The 15322-nt window shown below is 45.7% G+C and overlaps 2 protein-coding genes across 4 annotated transcripts in view; both read left to right on the top strand.

The window, feature by feature from the left end:
* The window catches only part of LOC147451796 (UDP-N-acetylmuramoyl-L-alanyl-D-glutamate-2, 6-diaminopimelate ligase), a 58223-nt gene that overhangs the window by 35037 nt on the left and 7864 nt on the right, over nucleotides 1-15322 (top strand). The gene's annotated exons all lie outside the window — the stretch shown is intronic.
* On the top strand, nucleotides 9469-14146 carry LOC147451797 (uncharacterized). 2 transcript variants are annotated; one of them, XM_086518828.1, is made up of 4 exons: nucleotides 9469-11758; nucleotides 11911-12984; nucleotides 13075-13236; nucleotides 13357-14146. In XM_086518828.1, the coding sequence occupies exons 1-4, from the start codon at nucleotides 10907-10909 to the stop codon at nucleotides 13822-13824; spliced, it is 2556 nt and encodes an 851-aa protein (XP_086374954.1). In that variant the 5' UTR covers nucleotides 9469-10906; the 3' UTR covers nucleotides 13825-14146. The 2 variants fall into 2 exon arrangements, with proteins under 2 accessions (XP_086374954.1, XP_086374953.1); XM_086518827.1 differs by lacking the exon at nucleotides 9469-11758 and having other exon boundaries at nucleotides 11831-12518; nucleotides 12618-12984; nucleotides 13357-14135.

Genomic DNA, 15322 nt, shown 5'->3' with positions numbered 1-15322 from the left:
GAAACTGAAACCCTAACTGCTGCTGAAAACCCTAATTCTGGAAACCCTAACCCTAAAACCTGCTGAAACCCTAAATTCTGGAAACCCTAACCCTAAAACCTGCAAACCCTAAAACAGCAGAAACCCTAACCCTAATCCTAACCCTAGGGCAGCAGGACAGAATCCCTGAAAAAGCGCTGACATGATGACGTGGCACCGTACGGCATAATTCCGGAAAATGCGGCGTGAATTACGGGTTGCCGTCAGTTGCTTTTCTATGCAATTTGAGATAGAGAGAGAGAGAGAGAGAGAGAGAGAGAGAGAGAGAGAGAGAGAGAGAGAGAGAGAGAGAGAGAGAGAGAGAGAGAGAGAGAGAGAGAGAGTACTTTTGCTTTATTTTTCTAAAGCTCAAGAGAGCTTGTGAGAGAGAGAAACTTTGCTTTTATTTTTAGGCTTTTGATTTGAAGCTTTTGGGGCTTTGCTTTTGGCATCTCTTGTAAACAATAAATATGTGGATTGGGCTCCCACTCTGGAGAGCATTTGGACGCAGAGTCTGAGAGTGAGACCCAACCACTCTTGTACTTTGAACTGATTAATACAAAAAGAAATACCGAAAGGGGCGCCAGTCTTTGGGGCCAATATCTCTAGGCACGGAACTCCGCCGGGTGAGTGCAAATCTATTGTGAACTGTGAACTGTTTTGAAGTGGTTATTTGGTGCTATCGAGATTGATTCTTGACTTGGAGTGTCCAAGTCGGTTACAGTGGTATCAGAGCACGGCTGATTTCTCTTCTACGGGAAATCCGATCCCAATTTTTTTTCCGCGGCACCTATGGCTTCATGCAAGGACCAATCGACTCCCTCTGCATCTGGAGATGCGGGCAGGGATCACAATGAAGATTCTACAGAGAGTATGGCCCGCCTCGGCCTACTCAGGCGGAGCGACAAGAGATGATGCGTTGTCAATTGATCGGTGATGCAACAAAGATGATGCTCAGTTTTGCGAAGGACCCAAAATTGGCAAAATATATGAGCGAGACTTCTTTTCAGGAAGTGCACGAGTAGTGACAGAAAACCACAACACCACAGCTTTTTGACACGCAGACAAAGCCAAAAAGCATGGCAAAAAGCAGAAGAAAGGCACTGACTTCCCGGGTTATTTGGGTCATCAATCAACAGCTGACAAAGCAAAGAAACAGATGAAGCGTGTTCGGTTTGAAGGAGTACCCAGTTCTTCTTCTTCTTCTTCTTCTTCTTCTTCTTCTTCTGACAGTTCTTCTAGCTCTTCAGATTCAAGCGAAGAAGACAGAAAAGGCAAAAAGCGAAGCAAGAAACAACGCTTCGGAAAGGGCAATAAAAAGGCAAAGAAGTCTAAATCTCGCCCAGTGAGTGACAGTTCTACAGAGGACTTGTCTACAGACACTTTAGATTCTAATGACGACAACTTTTATGCGAACAAGAAGAATTTTTATAAAGCCAACCAGTATGACTTTTTGGAAGATAAAAGCAAGAAATTCCGAGAGTTTAAGGAGGTGGATAGTCGATCAAATTTGACACTTTTTCAGGATACAAAGATGCTACCAAGGCTTTGTCTTTTATAGAGCAGTTTGACATCGCTTTCGCGGGAGGACGCTACTAAGAGCACTCCAAGATTCGGAGAGCTTCCTCTTATTTTAAGGGGAATGCTCGAACTTGGTGGTCCACGCTTCTTTTAAACAAGACTGGGCCAGTTAAATGGCTGAAATTTAAGAAGCTTTTTATTTCTTCTTGGCTGACTCAAGAGTATGAACGCGATATACGAGCTGCTTGGAACCATCTTCGGATGACCAAGAAGGATACAGTGGACGCTTATTGCGAGAGCTCTTTTCTACCCGCCTCTTCATTCAAGAAGATTTCGTTCAGAGAACAGATTGAGCGGTTTACCTTAGGTCTACCTACAGAGATCCGAGATCATGCTTGGAACAGAAGTCAGCTTCTATTCAAGAGTTGATGAGTCAGAACTTTGCCAAGCTTGGGGCAAAGTGAAAGACCAAGAGGCCCTGATCTTCTTTGATGGAGGAGCCAAGGCCAACTTCATTTCACCGGAATTGGCGGCGCGGCTCAAGATTACTCCCGATCGGATAGGACCACATGCGGAGGCTCTTCTAGCGGCACCCGGCAGGGACGTAGCCATTACACCTGTCATTGATAAACTTCGGTTGCATTGTCAGGGGTATTTGGGGCATGAGGACTTTTTCATAATGCCTTTGGAAGGTTGTGATGTTCTCTTGGGGATTCCGTGGTACCACAAGAAGAACGCCGTGGTCGATTATCGGGCGAGGAAAGCGACATTGACTACAGAGAAGGGCATAACCATTCTACTTGACATTAAACTGAAGGGCGAGTCTGTCCCTATTGTATTGGCTTCGGCCATTTCAAAATTAATGAAATCTAGTTGTCACGTGACACATCCAACCCTATGTGTCCGTGGACAAGCTACACCACAATAGGGTTTCCGTCAAGTCCAATCTAGCATTTTTGGACCAGATCAGCCAGCAATTTGCTCTTGCAGATTCCGGCAGCAATAGGACATCAGATCAGCCTAGCGTTTTGCATTTGCAAAACAACCGGCGTCATAATTGCAGATTTTCAGCCCTAGCGTTTTTGCATCTGCAGCCAACCCTAGTGTTTTGCAGATTCTCCGCGACGGAAAGTCAAGGAACATCAGCGTTTTCAGTTTTCAGCAGTTAGCAACCGCAGATAAAGTCCCGAACCTCGTAGATCTCACCTTCCCGCAGCAGTTCCTCGCCGCACGATCAGTTTCCGCCAAGTTTACAGTTTCAGCCCGGAAAACGCAGATTTCAGCATCTGCGTTTTTAGCGCGTCGTCGTCGCATCGTCGCCATCGACATTGTCATCGACATAGAGTCAGAATTGAGCAGATACAAGATTTGCAGATTTCAGCCCATAGCGTTTTTGGACAGCAGATCAAAGATTACAGATTTCAGCCCTTAGGTCGACTTCGTCGTCCCCGTCATCATCACCGACATAGCCTAGACTTGCATTAGTCACATGTATTTAGTTTGTACCAGTTTGTGCAATCAATAGTAGACCACTCTCGCCGACGAGAGTGGGGCCTTCGGAGGAGGGTTTTACAACGTCTCTGGTGTCGTATCTCTCTTCTCTCTCTATCTCTCAGTCTCATACACTTGCACGCACAGTGTCCATTCACTTTGTTTGTGATCATAGCATTCTCTCATTAAGAACGGAAGGCTCTCCCTTCCATAAGAACAAAAGGAACCTTGAGCACAGTTCGGAGCACTCATCTTGAGCAAAGCGCAAACATTCATTCCGCTGCACCTAACATTGGTATCAAAGCTTTGGCAGTGTTCTGTATCACTCAAGAAAAGAACCACAAGAATCACAAGAAGTTTTTTGCTTGTTGAGGTCGCACGGACCCAAGTTCGCTTGGGCGTGTCGATTCTTAATCGTGATTTTGAAGAGTGACAGGAATCCCAGGAAAGAAGGGCTTGTCCAGCCTCCCCTTGTGTCTCTTTTCACTCATCAAGAGCGGACTGTGCACTTAGCGGCCGGCCAATCGACGTGAGGTGGGAAAAAGCAACCTTGGTGTGAGTGCAAGGCCGCCAAGGGGTGCGTCCGCGGAAAAGAGCAGAACTCGGGTGAAGAGAAGATCCTTCTCTAACACAGATTGCAAGCGAAAGAAAACCTCAAGAACCTTAAGAACCTCAAGAACCTGAAGAACCCAAGAACCCAAGACCCTCAAGAACCCAAGTTCCTTGTGAACTTAAGAACCCAAGACCACAAGAACCCACAAGAACCCACGACTTCAGAATGGTCATCACTCGAAGCGGAATGGATACTTCGCTTGGAGGTGATGAGCATGAGAGAGGCGAAGAAGAATTTTCCTCACCAGGGGGTTTTCCCGACCCTCCCCTTTCCCCATCTACGTCAGGGATTGCACCAACTCCTATGGAGGCTTTGAACCAGATGTTTATGGAAAGGAAGTTAGAAGGCGAACCAAGAAATGCAGAAAGAAAAGCAGAAATGGATTGCAGAAATGCAGACAGGCAGAAAGAAGAGCCGAAAGAGAAGCAGCAAGAAAGGAAGCCAAAGCAATACAAGAACAGAGCGATCGACAAAAACAAAGAGTTCTGGCGACTCTATTCTCAAGTTCAGGCACAGATACAAGAGATTTGGGGAAAGGAGACTCTCTCAGTGTCTTCTTCTCCCAAGCATGACACACAGGATTTGCATGATTGTGAGCAACATGATGATTTGATTGACAGTGATCAGCATGATGATTTGGATGATAAAGACAAGCATGATGATTTGCATGATCAAGATGTGATTTCTCACGAGCATGATGATTTGCATGAAGATGATGTGATTGTTCACAAGGATGATGTGCTAGTTGATGCTTTTTCTAGCGAAGCTAACCTCGTTGTAGATTCGATCAATCACAAAGAACCGATCTTGGCTTTCGAGTCGAGGTCCAAAGAACCCCCACAGGACGATTCGATCATTCAGGAAGAACCGATCTTGGCTTTCGAGTCTAGATCCAAGGAACCCTTATAGGAAGTATTCTGTGTTCGCATGATTGATACGCACGCATTGTTCGAGTCTCATTCGTGATCGTTTCCTGTATTTTAGTCAGCGTCTTTATGTGATCCCTTTTCCTAGGCATGACATATTGTACGTTGAGCACGTTTCACTCATGGATGAGCACGAATGTATGCGGATTGTTCATGAAAAGCTGAAAAGTATGCATTCAAGGAAGTCACATTCCATGTCTTTTCCTTGGCATGACACATTTGTAGAACGAGCACATGAAAGTATGAGCACCAAGCATGGGCATTTCCTTTGTGAATTGCCACAATTGATTGCTCTAGATCAAAAGAGAGATTCGATCTCATTGTTTGTGTGTATGTGGTGAACGGTTTAGCACTCTGTCTATTGGTTCATCTACATTGCATGCACAGTCTTTGAGGAAGACAAGATTTTTTTCCTTCACTTTGCATGGAATGGGTAGGTTCATGGTTTTGTGTTGGAAATGGTTTCAGGAATTTTCAGCCATGGAGATTCTTGAAGAAGAAAGAAGCATGACTCTCGATGAAGGTGAAGCATTGAAGGAGCCACAGGAGATTTTGTGTCGCTTTCGGCGTGGCCCAAAGAAGAAGACTTTGTAGACCTTTATGAAGTTCAAGTACCGCACGACCCACACATCAGAGTGGGCCGGCGAAGAGTCCCTTCCAGGATTCCGGATGCTATTGGCGATCTCCCTCGACGCCATACAGTTCGGTACCAGTACCTCACTTTGAAAAGGAGGGGGTGTCACTTGACAGATCCAACCCTATGTGTCCGTGGATAAGCTACACCATAACAGGGTTTCCGTCAAGTCTAGTCAGTCTAGATTAGAAGTGATCTGGCACATTTGTGAGTCTATTTGTAGACCGTGCATGCCCAGTCACTTAGTGTAGATGCATATCCTCTGGTTGCACACAACATGATCATCAGTATTCCCATCAGAATCCATTAGAATCAGTTAGGGGATGTTCCGGTGCATTTGACCTATTTTACCTATTTTTGGCATTTTTCACTTATTATTTTTAAGTGACTTTCCAACAAAAGTAGGTAGGGCAATTTTGCTAAGTTTGTATATAAGCAAACTAGAGCTAGCACTATTTGGCAAAAGAGGCAGCAGGAGCACATGCTCAACAGGCACCTTCTCAGCAGAACCCCAACAGAACCCCCCCAAGAGACCTAGCGTTTTTGCTCCAACGCAACAGCCTAGTGTTTTTGGACCAAATCAGCCAGCGATTTGCACTTGCAGATTCCGGCAGCAGTAGGACATCAGATCAGCCTAGCGTTTTGCATTTGCAAAACAACTGGCCTCATAATTGCAGATTTTCAGCCCTAGCGTTTTTGCATCTGCAGCCAACCCTAGTGTTTTGCAGATTCTCCGCGACGGAAAGTCAAGGAACATCAGCGTTTTCAGTTTCAGCAGTTAGCAACCGCAGATAAAGTCCCGAACCTCACAGATCTCACCTTCCTGCAGCAGTTCCTCGCCGCACGATCAGTTTCCGCCAAGTTTACAGTTTCAGCCCGGAAAACGCCGATTTCAGCATCTGCGTTTTCCGCGTGTCGTCGTCGCATGGTCTCCATCGACATCGTCATTGACATAGAGTCAGAATTGAGCAGATACAAGATTTGCAGATTTCAGCCCATAGTGTTTTTGGACAGCAGATCAAAGATTTCAGATTTCAGCCCTTAGGTCGACTTCATCGTCCCCGTCGTCATCACCGACATAGCCTAGACTTGCATCAGTCACATGTATTCAGTTTGTACCAGTTTGTGCAATCAATAGTAGACCACTCTGGCCGATGAGAGTGGGGCCTTCGGAGGAGGGTTTTACAACGTCTCTAGTGTCGTATCTCTCTTCTCTCTCTATCTCTCAGTCTCATACACTTGCACGCACAGTGTCCATTCACTTTGTTTGTGATCATAGCATTCTCTCATTAAGAACGGAAGGCTCTCCCTTCCATAAGAACAAAAGGAACCTTGAGCACAGTTCGGAGCACTCATCTTGAGCAAAGCACAAACATTCATTCCGCTACACCTAACACCAGACTGTTTGTTTACTCGATCTTTATGAAAGAATTGAGCGATAAGGATAGGACAACTATGTCTAAACTTGATAAAGAACGCCAAGATTTTCTCCACTCTCACGCCGATTGCTTCTCAGAGGGCCTACCAGGCGAGTTACCACCTGCTCGTCTTGAAGATCATACCATTGATTTGATACCTGGTAGCACACCAGCACACCACCGAACCGGCCACCTTACCGTGTGAGCCGAGCACAGAATGAAGAGATTATGAACCAAGTGAAAGACCTCTTGGAAAAGGGTCTTGTCCAGCCTAGTACTTCACCGTATTGCTCTCCAGTGTTGTTGGTTTTGAAGAAAGACGGATCTTGGAGAATGTGCATCGATTATAGAGCTCTCAACAAAATCACCATCAAGAACAGATTTCCGATCCCTAGGATCGATGATATACTCGACAGATTACAGGGATCCTTGTGCTTTAGCAGGATTGATTTGAAGAGTGGATATTATCAGATTAGAATCGCGCTGTGAGACGTCTACAAGACAGCTTTTCGGGCGACTTTTGGGTTTTTTGAGTTTTTGGTGATGCCTTTTGGCTTAACTAATGCTCCTGTGACATTTAACCGGATGATGGACAGGATCTTTCGAGAGTATAGGCTATTTGTTGGCACTTTCTTTGACGATATCATTGTTTTCTCCAAGAATGAGGCAGAACACAGAGATCATCTGCTTCAGATCTTTCAGGCATTACGAGATCACAAGTTAGTGATTAATGCAAAGAAAAGTGAATTTTTCCTACCAGAGATACACTTTTTGGGACACATTGTCTCAGCAGCAGGAGTGCAAATGGATCTGGCCAAGATAGAGACTATCTGCGATTGGCCCGATTTGAAGAATGTCCATGAAGTTAGAAGCTTCTTGGGAGTGTGTTCCTACTACAGGCGGTTCATTCGAAAGTTTGCAGAGGTTGCTTCCCCTTTGCATATCTTGACACAGAAAGGAGTCCCTTTCCTGTGGGGACCCACAGAGGTGACTTCCTTTCTAACATTGAAAGAGAAATTGACTACGGGACCAGTTTTGACTTTGCCGGACTTGCAGAAGTCATTTGAAGTATATTGTGATGCTTGTGGTCGTAGTTTGGGTGCGGTCTTAATGCAAGAAGGCCATGTCATTGCTTACGAGAGCCGATTGTTCTCAAGGACGGAGATGACAACACAGATTATGAGAAAGAGCTTTTGGCGGTTATCCATGCTCTTACTCAGTGGCGGCATTACCTACTCGGAGCGGATTTTACTGTCTTTATAGACCATCAGAGTTTGCGCTATTTCTTGTCACAGAAGCAGCTTTCGGAAAAGTAGATGCAATGGGCGAACATCTTGTCACAGTTTCACTTCCAGATTGTCCATGTTCAAGGACAGAAGAATGTGGTGGCAGATGCTTTGTCTCGGAAGCCGTTGGTTCTGGCTATTTCTGCGATACATCGTAGGAGCTTCGAGGATATGCTCGACCAGTATGCCACAGATACAGATTTTGCAGACGTTTTCACACGGATACGGGATGGGAAGACAATAGCGGGATATTCCATTCGGGATGGCTACTTGATGAGAAAAACCATGTTGTGCGTTACACAACCGTTGAGGGAAAAGGTTATGACTGAATGCTACTATCCACCTTTTACGGGTCAACGCGGCATTGCTACCACCATGAAAGGGGTAGAGAGATATTTCTTTTGGCCGAGACTCAAAAAGGATGTGGAAGAATTTGTGCGCAGTTGCTTAGTATGCCAGAAGGTCAAGTTTAATAGGCATAAAGCACAGGGATTGTTCCAGCCTTTACCCATACCCACCCGCCCTGGGAAAGTATTGCAATGGATTTCATTTTTGATCTCCCGAGAACACAGAGTGGTCACGATGGTATCTGGACTGTTATTGACAGATTTAGCAAACAGGCTCATTTCATTCCAGTGAAGAAGACAGTCAAGCCGGATCACTTAGCGAGACTGTTTGTGGCCCAGATCTTCAGATTACATGGCATGCCTGAGACGAGTGTCTCTGACAGGGAGCCCAGATTTACGAGTTAGTTTTGGAAGGCAATTTGGGAGAACATTGGCACGCGGTTGCAGTTCCCGTGATCGTTCCACCCGCAGACTGACGGGCAATCTGAGATTGCCAATTCAGTGGTTCTAGATTTATTGAAGTTTTATATCTCGGATCAGAAGACTCAATGGGAAAAGTACCTACCTTTGGTGGAATTTGCCTACAATAACACGATACACTCTTCGACGGGGAAGGCGCCATTTGAGATTGTTGAAGGTGCTGCGAAGGTTCCACCCTTCCTAAGCACGAAAGATAAGAATTTTGAAGCGGATGAATATACGCGAGACTTAGATACGACTTTTGCCAAGGTTCGCGAGACTTTGCAGAAATCTCAAGAACGACAGAAAAAGGCAGCGGATCGTCATCGTCGCGACTTGAAATTGAAGGAGGATGATTGGGTGCCTTTACGTTTTGAGAAGGCACGCCTGAGAAAGAAAAAAGGAAAGGAGAGGCTTTTTCCAAAGCTTAGTATGTGATACTACGGACCTTTCCAGATCTCTGAAAAGATAAATGATGTCTCCTTCCGACTGAAACTGCCTGACACTTGGAGGATTGACAATGCATTTCCTGTGAGTCTCTTGAAACCTTTCATAGGTGATGTGCCTGATGATGGGGAGCCTGATGAGCAACCCGAAGTGGAAGAAAACGAGGAGATCCTTGTTCCTGAACAGATTTTGGCACATAAGGATACGAAGAATAAAGGTAAAGTCCGAAGGCGGTTCTTGGTTAAGTTCAAGAACTATCCTACATTGGATGCGAAGTGTATGGAGGAGGGGGACTTGGCAGATACTCCTCAGATTGTTAAACTTTACCTTGAGGCGTTTGGTTTAGCATAGTCTACTCCAAATGGAACCCAGAATTCAGCTTAGCCGGAGATCTGGTGCAGTGGGATGCACAAGAGGGGAGTTACTCCACTCCTTTGTCAACAGATGCCTTGATTTTGATACTAGAGTCACTGATGTCTCTTTGAGCTTCAGGGATACTGAAAGCTGACAGTATTTTGCTGTATGACTTTATGAAATGGAATTCCTGATTATGATACTAATTTGTTCTCGACTTCTTTGTAAGTGTAGGAACTGATAGACGAAATGACTGCAGCTTTTTGGTCTGATTGATCTCGAATAGACATGGTTGCAATAGGGGTTAGTCAATCGGACATCGATGTGGTCCCGATTGGATCTAGATGCGATTGCTAGCTACATTGCCGATAAATCATGGTCTAAGATCCGAATGAATGTTAAATGTCATGTGATGTCTAGTGATGTCCTGTGATGTGACTATTGATTGGTACATGTGCTAGATGTGTGTTCCTAGTACGTAGGTACTAACAGTCAATGTGTGCTAAGACGTTTATGGCCTCTGTTTGTTTTGCAGGCATAATCGAGGGCGATTACAATGCTTTCAAGAGGGGGGTATGTCACAAAGTGATGACGTGGCTGCCCAAAAACTGAAACCCTAATTGCTGCTGAAAACCCTAATTCTGGAAACCCTAACCCTAAAACCTGATGAAACCCTAAATTCTGAAAACCCTAACCCTAAAACCTGCAAACCCTAAAATCTACCAAAAACCCTAAAACAGCAGAAACCCTAACCTTAACCCAGGGTAGTTTTCGTACGTCGAACGGAACCTCTCGTTCCGTCTGGCCAGATCCGTCCCGTCCCGTGCGTTCCGTTCGTTCCGTCCGGCCTGTTTTTTTCGGCAGTTTATGACCGTTGGCAGCATTTTGACCGTTTTGCAACGTCCAGTTTATAGGCCTTTTGGAGCCGTTTGCGGGCAGTTTTGAAGCCAAATGCCATGCTTATTGCCCATGGGCCATTGGCACATTGCCATGCTTATTGCCCAAGGGCCAATGCCCATTGCTCAAATGTCAAGCCTCACATGCTCTTCCTCTCCTATTTAAGCAACCCTTCCCCTTTGTTATCCAACACAACCTACAACTACAAGCTACAAGCTTTAGCCCTAAGCCTCTCAATGCTCTACCCTCTCATCTCCATGTGCTTCCATTGAAGCTTCAAGCTCTCAAGCTCTCGAGTCTCCATTGGGTCTACCATCTCTCTCCTTCAAGGTCCCTTGGGTGACACCGTGACGGGTCTCTCCTTCAAGCTTCCTTGGGTCTCTCTCTCTCTCCCTCCCTCTCTCTCTCTCTCTCTCTCTCTCTCTCTCTCTCTCTCTCTCTAATCTATTGATACATCGTACATCATACTAGTAGCTACTAGCTACATACTACATAATGCCGCCTCCTCTTCATGAAGCCTTTGAGAAGCATTGCCGATATTTTGAGCGGGTGGGGGGCAAGCAAAACTCTTGCAAGTGGTGGTGCAAATATTGCCCAAAAGCTATGACCTCTTCCGTCACCCGTCTCATCATCCACTTGACAAAGATAGGAGGACAAGCGGGGCCATGTCCTAATATCCCCGAAGATATCCTTGCGGAATGCAAGAGAAAGTATCTTCCATTGAAGACACGCAAGGGTAGAGTCACCTCGGATGAGTTCGTGTCGCCGGATGTTGATAGCTCCGATTCGGAGGAAGAGGCCTCTCCAACTATGTCCATGGCTACCGGTGCCACCGCGGCCTCATGTGATGGTAGTGCCTCCTCCAAGAAGTCCAAGAAGTCCAAGGGGTCTTCAAGTGATGGTGGCCGGCCTCCGAAGACGGCAAAGCAAACTTCTCTTGCGAAATCGGTGGGTGGATGCTCCGGCCCCTTGTCTTTCCTCAAGGAGAGACAAAGAATCGCGGAAATAGAGATTGCCCGCACGGTGATTGAATGCAATCCCTCCTTCAACATTCTTCGGTTGGAGCGATGGAAGAGGATGATCATAGCAATTGCGGCGGTTGGTCCATGCGAAGGGTGGACGGGTGTGTTATACCATGACATGAGAACAAAGAAGCTTGATGAAGAGAGGGCAAGGATTGACAAGTCACTTGAGCCCGTACGTGCGGGTTGGGCAAAGTATGGATGCTCTATCCTCTCCGACGGATGGAGCGACCGCAAGAAGAGGGGCATCATCAACATTCTTGTTTCTTGTCCTCTTGGCACGTACTTCTTACGGGCGGTGGATGCGGGTTCGAGAGGGAAGAAAGTGACCGGGGCATTCATTTGGAAGCACATTCGCCAAGCCATTCTTGAGGTAAAACCGTAAATCGAGCCTTTATGTCTTGAGCAATTGCCAATGAGTCCTATGTTTTAATTTTTAAGTTTTAACTCTTCTTGTCACAAATGCCTCTTGTGTAGGTTGGTGCGGAGCATGTCGTGCAAGTGATTACCGACAATGCTTCAAATTGCAAGGCAATGAGTAAGAGGCTAGAGAAGGAATTTCCATCCATAGTATGGACTCCATGTGCCTCTCATTGCCTTGACCTTCTCTTTGAAGACATAGGGGAGCTAGGTTGGGTGAAAGATATCCTCAACCAAGCACTCTCCATCATCAATTTCATCAATGGCAAAGTGAGGGTGCTTGCCATTTACCGCACCTACTCCGACCTTGAGTTGAAGAAGCCATCGGCCACTCGCTTTGCCGCCATGTGGCTACTTTTAGAGCGGCTCTATGATGTGCAAAACAAAATACAAAAGACCATGGTCTCCGATGAGTTTAAGGAGTGGATGAATGGAGAGTCCGCCGCTTCCCAACAAGATGCAAAAGCCATCCAACGGCTTTGCTTGCGGGAGGAGTTTTGGCAAGAAATTAAGGGTCTTGTCGTTGCGATCTTGCCCTTGTACAAGGCTCTCCGCATGACCGACATGGAAGGGGCAACTATTGGGCTTCTATGGCACTTCATGGAGGAAGCTTACAAGGAGATTGAGAAGTCTACAATCCTAGATGGGGCTCCCGATGGAACACGGTATAACTACATATTTATTATTACATATGTCATTCTCTATATATTTAAATTCTACATGCTTGTTTCTCTACTTAGTACATTTCCTCTCTCTTCTTGTAGTGATTACCTCGAGGACTCTCCCAAGAGAGACGACATTCTCCTCCTAATCACAAAGCGGTGGGATTGGATGAAGAGACCTATCCATTACTTTGCGGCTCTCTTGCATCCGGCTTACAAGAAGCCCGAACTCTTTGCAAATCAAGAGCTTATTGAGGAGCGCAACAATTACCTCTTTAAGGTGCTAAAAGAAGAGGACATTGGAGCATTTCTCCAAGAGGTAATCAACTATAGCGACCAAGGAGGCACCGCATTTACTTCCAACTTGTGTTGGAAGCGGCAATCCTTGGTGAAGCCTTTATTTTGGTGGGAGAGCTTTGGCTATCAATTGCCTACTCTCAAACGACTTGCTTTGAGGGTTCTTGGCCAAGTAAGCGACAAGCCTCAACCTTTTACATTTTATGCTTAATCTCTTCAACTATTGTCTCTTATAGCTTATGCCTCTCTTGATGTGTTTTAGGATTGCTCATCGGGAGCATGTGAGCGTAATTGGTCCGCATACTCCCTCATCCACACCAAAATCCGAAACAAGCTCTCAACGAAGCAATTAGAGCGACTTATCTATTGTCGCTCCAATTTACGCATGTTGCGCTCTATGCATGAGATGCCTATGGCTCGACAGGTATAACTTATAAATTATAATCACTACTCACTCCATTTTCTATACTCTAGAGTCTAGTCTTTAATTAGTTTGAATATACTAATTATGTTTTCATTGTCCAATGTTGTAAATGTCAAATAGGTCAACGTGGATGAGCTCACACTTACCATTGACACTCTAAAGAGTGTCAATAAAGAGCAAGACCCTGAGGAGCAAATGATTTTTCGTGAGCTCTACTTGGAGCTTGAGGAGATTGATCGCCGGGTTTCTCGCACACGATCACGCAAGAAGGTCGTCATCCATGGAGTTACATCGGCTACAAGAGACAGAGGTGCCAGGGCTACAAGAGGTAGAGGCAAAGCATCAACAACACCCACGGAGGCTCCTAGGACCTATGTGCGGCGAGGCTCCGGAAGCGGCTCTTGTGTGGCGGCCATCACTATGGAGGATAGAGAGCCTCGAGAGCCAGAGTATGATGATGAAGGCAACCTCATTAGTGATGGAGATTATGAGCCGTCATCCTTCGACTCTTGTGAGGAAGAGGATGATGTTGATGAGCAAGGCTCAGAAGAGGAAGATGAGGACGATGATGAGAGCACTAGTGACTAGTGGCTTTACTATTTAGTCTCTCTATTATGGTGTGTCACTTTTTGAGTACTTTGTAGCCCTTGCCACTTGGTCCCCCCACTTTTTTGTATCCCTTGCCACTTTTTGAGTACTTTGTAGCCCTTGCCACTTGGTCTCTACTTATCAAATTTCAATGATCATTTTGGTTTATGTAATGCTCATTCTCTTTAGTCTTTGAGTCTTGACTCTTTACATTGTACTATGTACTATGTAGTATTGTAACTACTAACTTGTAATCTATACAAATGTCAAGTTTCTATAAGTAAGTATTAAGGCCTAAGCCTTAGGCCCTTACACTTGAGAATTATTTGTTTTTTTAAATTTGAACGTACATAACGTCATTGTACATCATAATTTTTTTTAGTTCGTTTAGTACCGCACATCATCGTACGCGTACAAAACGTACGGGACCGTACGAGACTACTATGCCTTAACCCTAACCCTAACCCTAGGGCAGTAGGGCAGAATCCCGGAAAAAGTGCTGACATGATGAGGTGGCACCGTACGACATAATTCTGGAAAATGCGGCTTGAATTACGGGTTGCCGTCAGTTGCTTTTCTCTACGCAATTTGAGAGAGAGAGAGAGAGAGAGAGAGAGAGAGAGAGAGAGAGAGAGAGAGAATACTTTTGCTTTATTTTTCTAAAGCTCAAGAGAGCTTGTGAGAGAAAGAAACTTTGCTTCTATTTTTAGGCTTTTGATTTGAAGCTTTCGGGGCTCTGCTTTTGGCATCCCTTGTAAACAATAAATATGTGGATTGGGCTCCCACTCTGGAGAGCATCTGGACGCAGAGTTTGAGAGTGAGACCCAACCACTCTTGTACTTTGAACTGATTAATACAAAAAGAAATACCGAAAGGGGCGCTAGTCTTTGGGGCCAATATCTCTAGGCATGGAACTCCGCCGGGCCAGTGCAAATCTATTGTGAACTGTGAACTGTTTTGAAGTGGTTATTTGGTGCTGTCGCGATTGATTCTTGACTTGGAGTGTCCAAGTCTGTTACAGTCCCTGCCAGAATGCCAACTTTCCCACCCAAGTCACAGAAATGGTCACTAGTGTAGAAGCGATCTATCCGCGATAGATTCACTCCTCCCACTCTGCTTTCGCGATTGATTCTTGACTTGGAGTGTCCAAGTCTGTTACAGTCCCTGCCAGAATGCCAACTGTCCCACCCAAGTCACAGAAATGGTTACTAGTGTAGAAGCGATCTATCCGCGATAGATTCACTCCTCCCACTCCGCGGTCCGAACGAGAGAAGGCGAGGCTGTCTGGGGGCCTCACAAAGCTAGAGTGCTGCCACACATCTGAAACCCTCAGCCATACAAAACCTCTCCCAAGCTGCCAGCTCCACTCCATGCACAGTATCATTACCTTTGGAGTAGTCCACACCAATCCTGTCAGAAGGGTCCTCCAACATGTTGAAGTCACCCCATATGCACCACTGCTCTGCCTGCGGCCCAAAACTCTGCTCGTGCACTCGCC

The sequence above is a fragment of the Adiantum capillus-veneris genome, chromosome 8 (assembly GCF_014529385.1).
Source record: "Adiantum capillus-veneris isolate H3 chromosome 8, ASM1452938v2, whole genome shotgun sequence".
In the NCBI taxonomy this organism is placed as follows: Eukaryota; Viridiplantae; Streptophyta; class Polypodiopsida; order Polypodiales; family Pteridaceae; genus Adiantum; species Adiantum capillus-veneris.
This window is presented reverse-complemented; position numbering and strand designations above follow the sequence as displayed.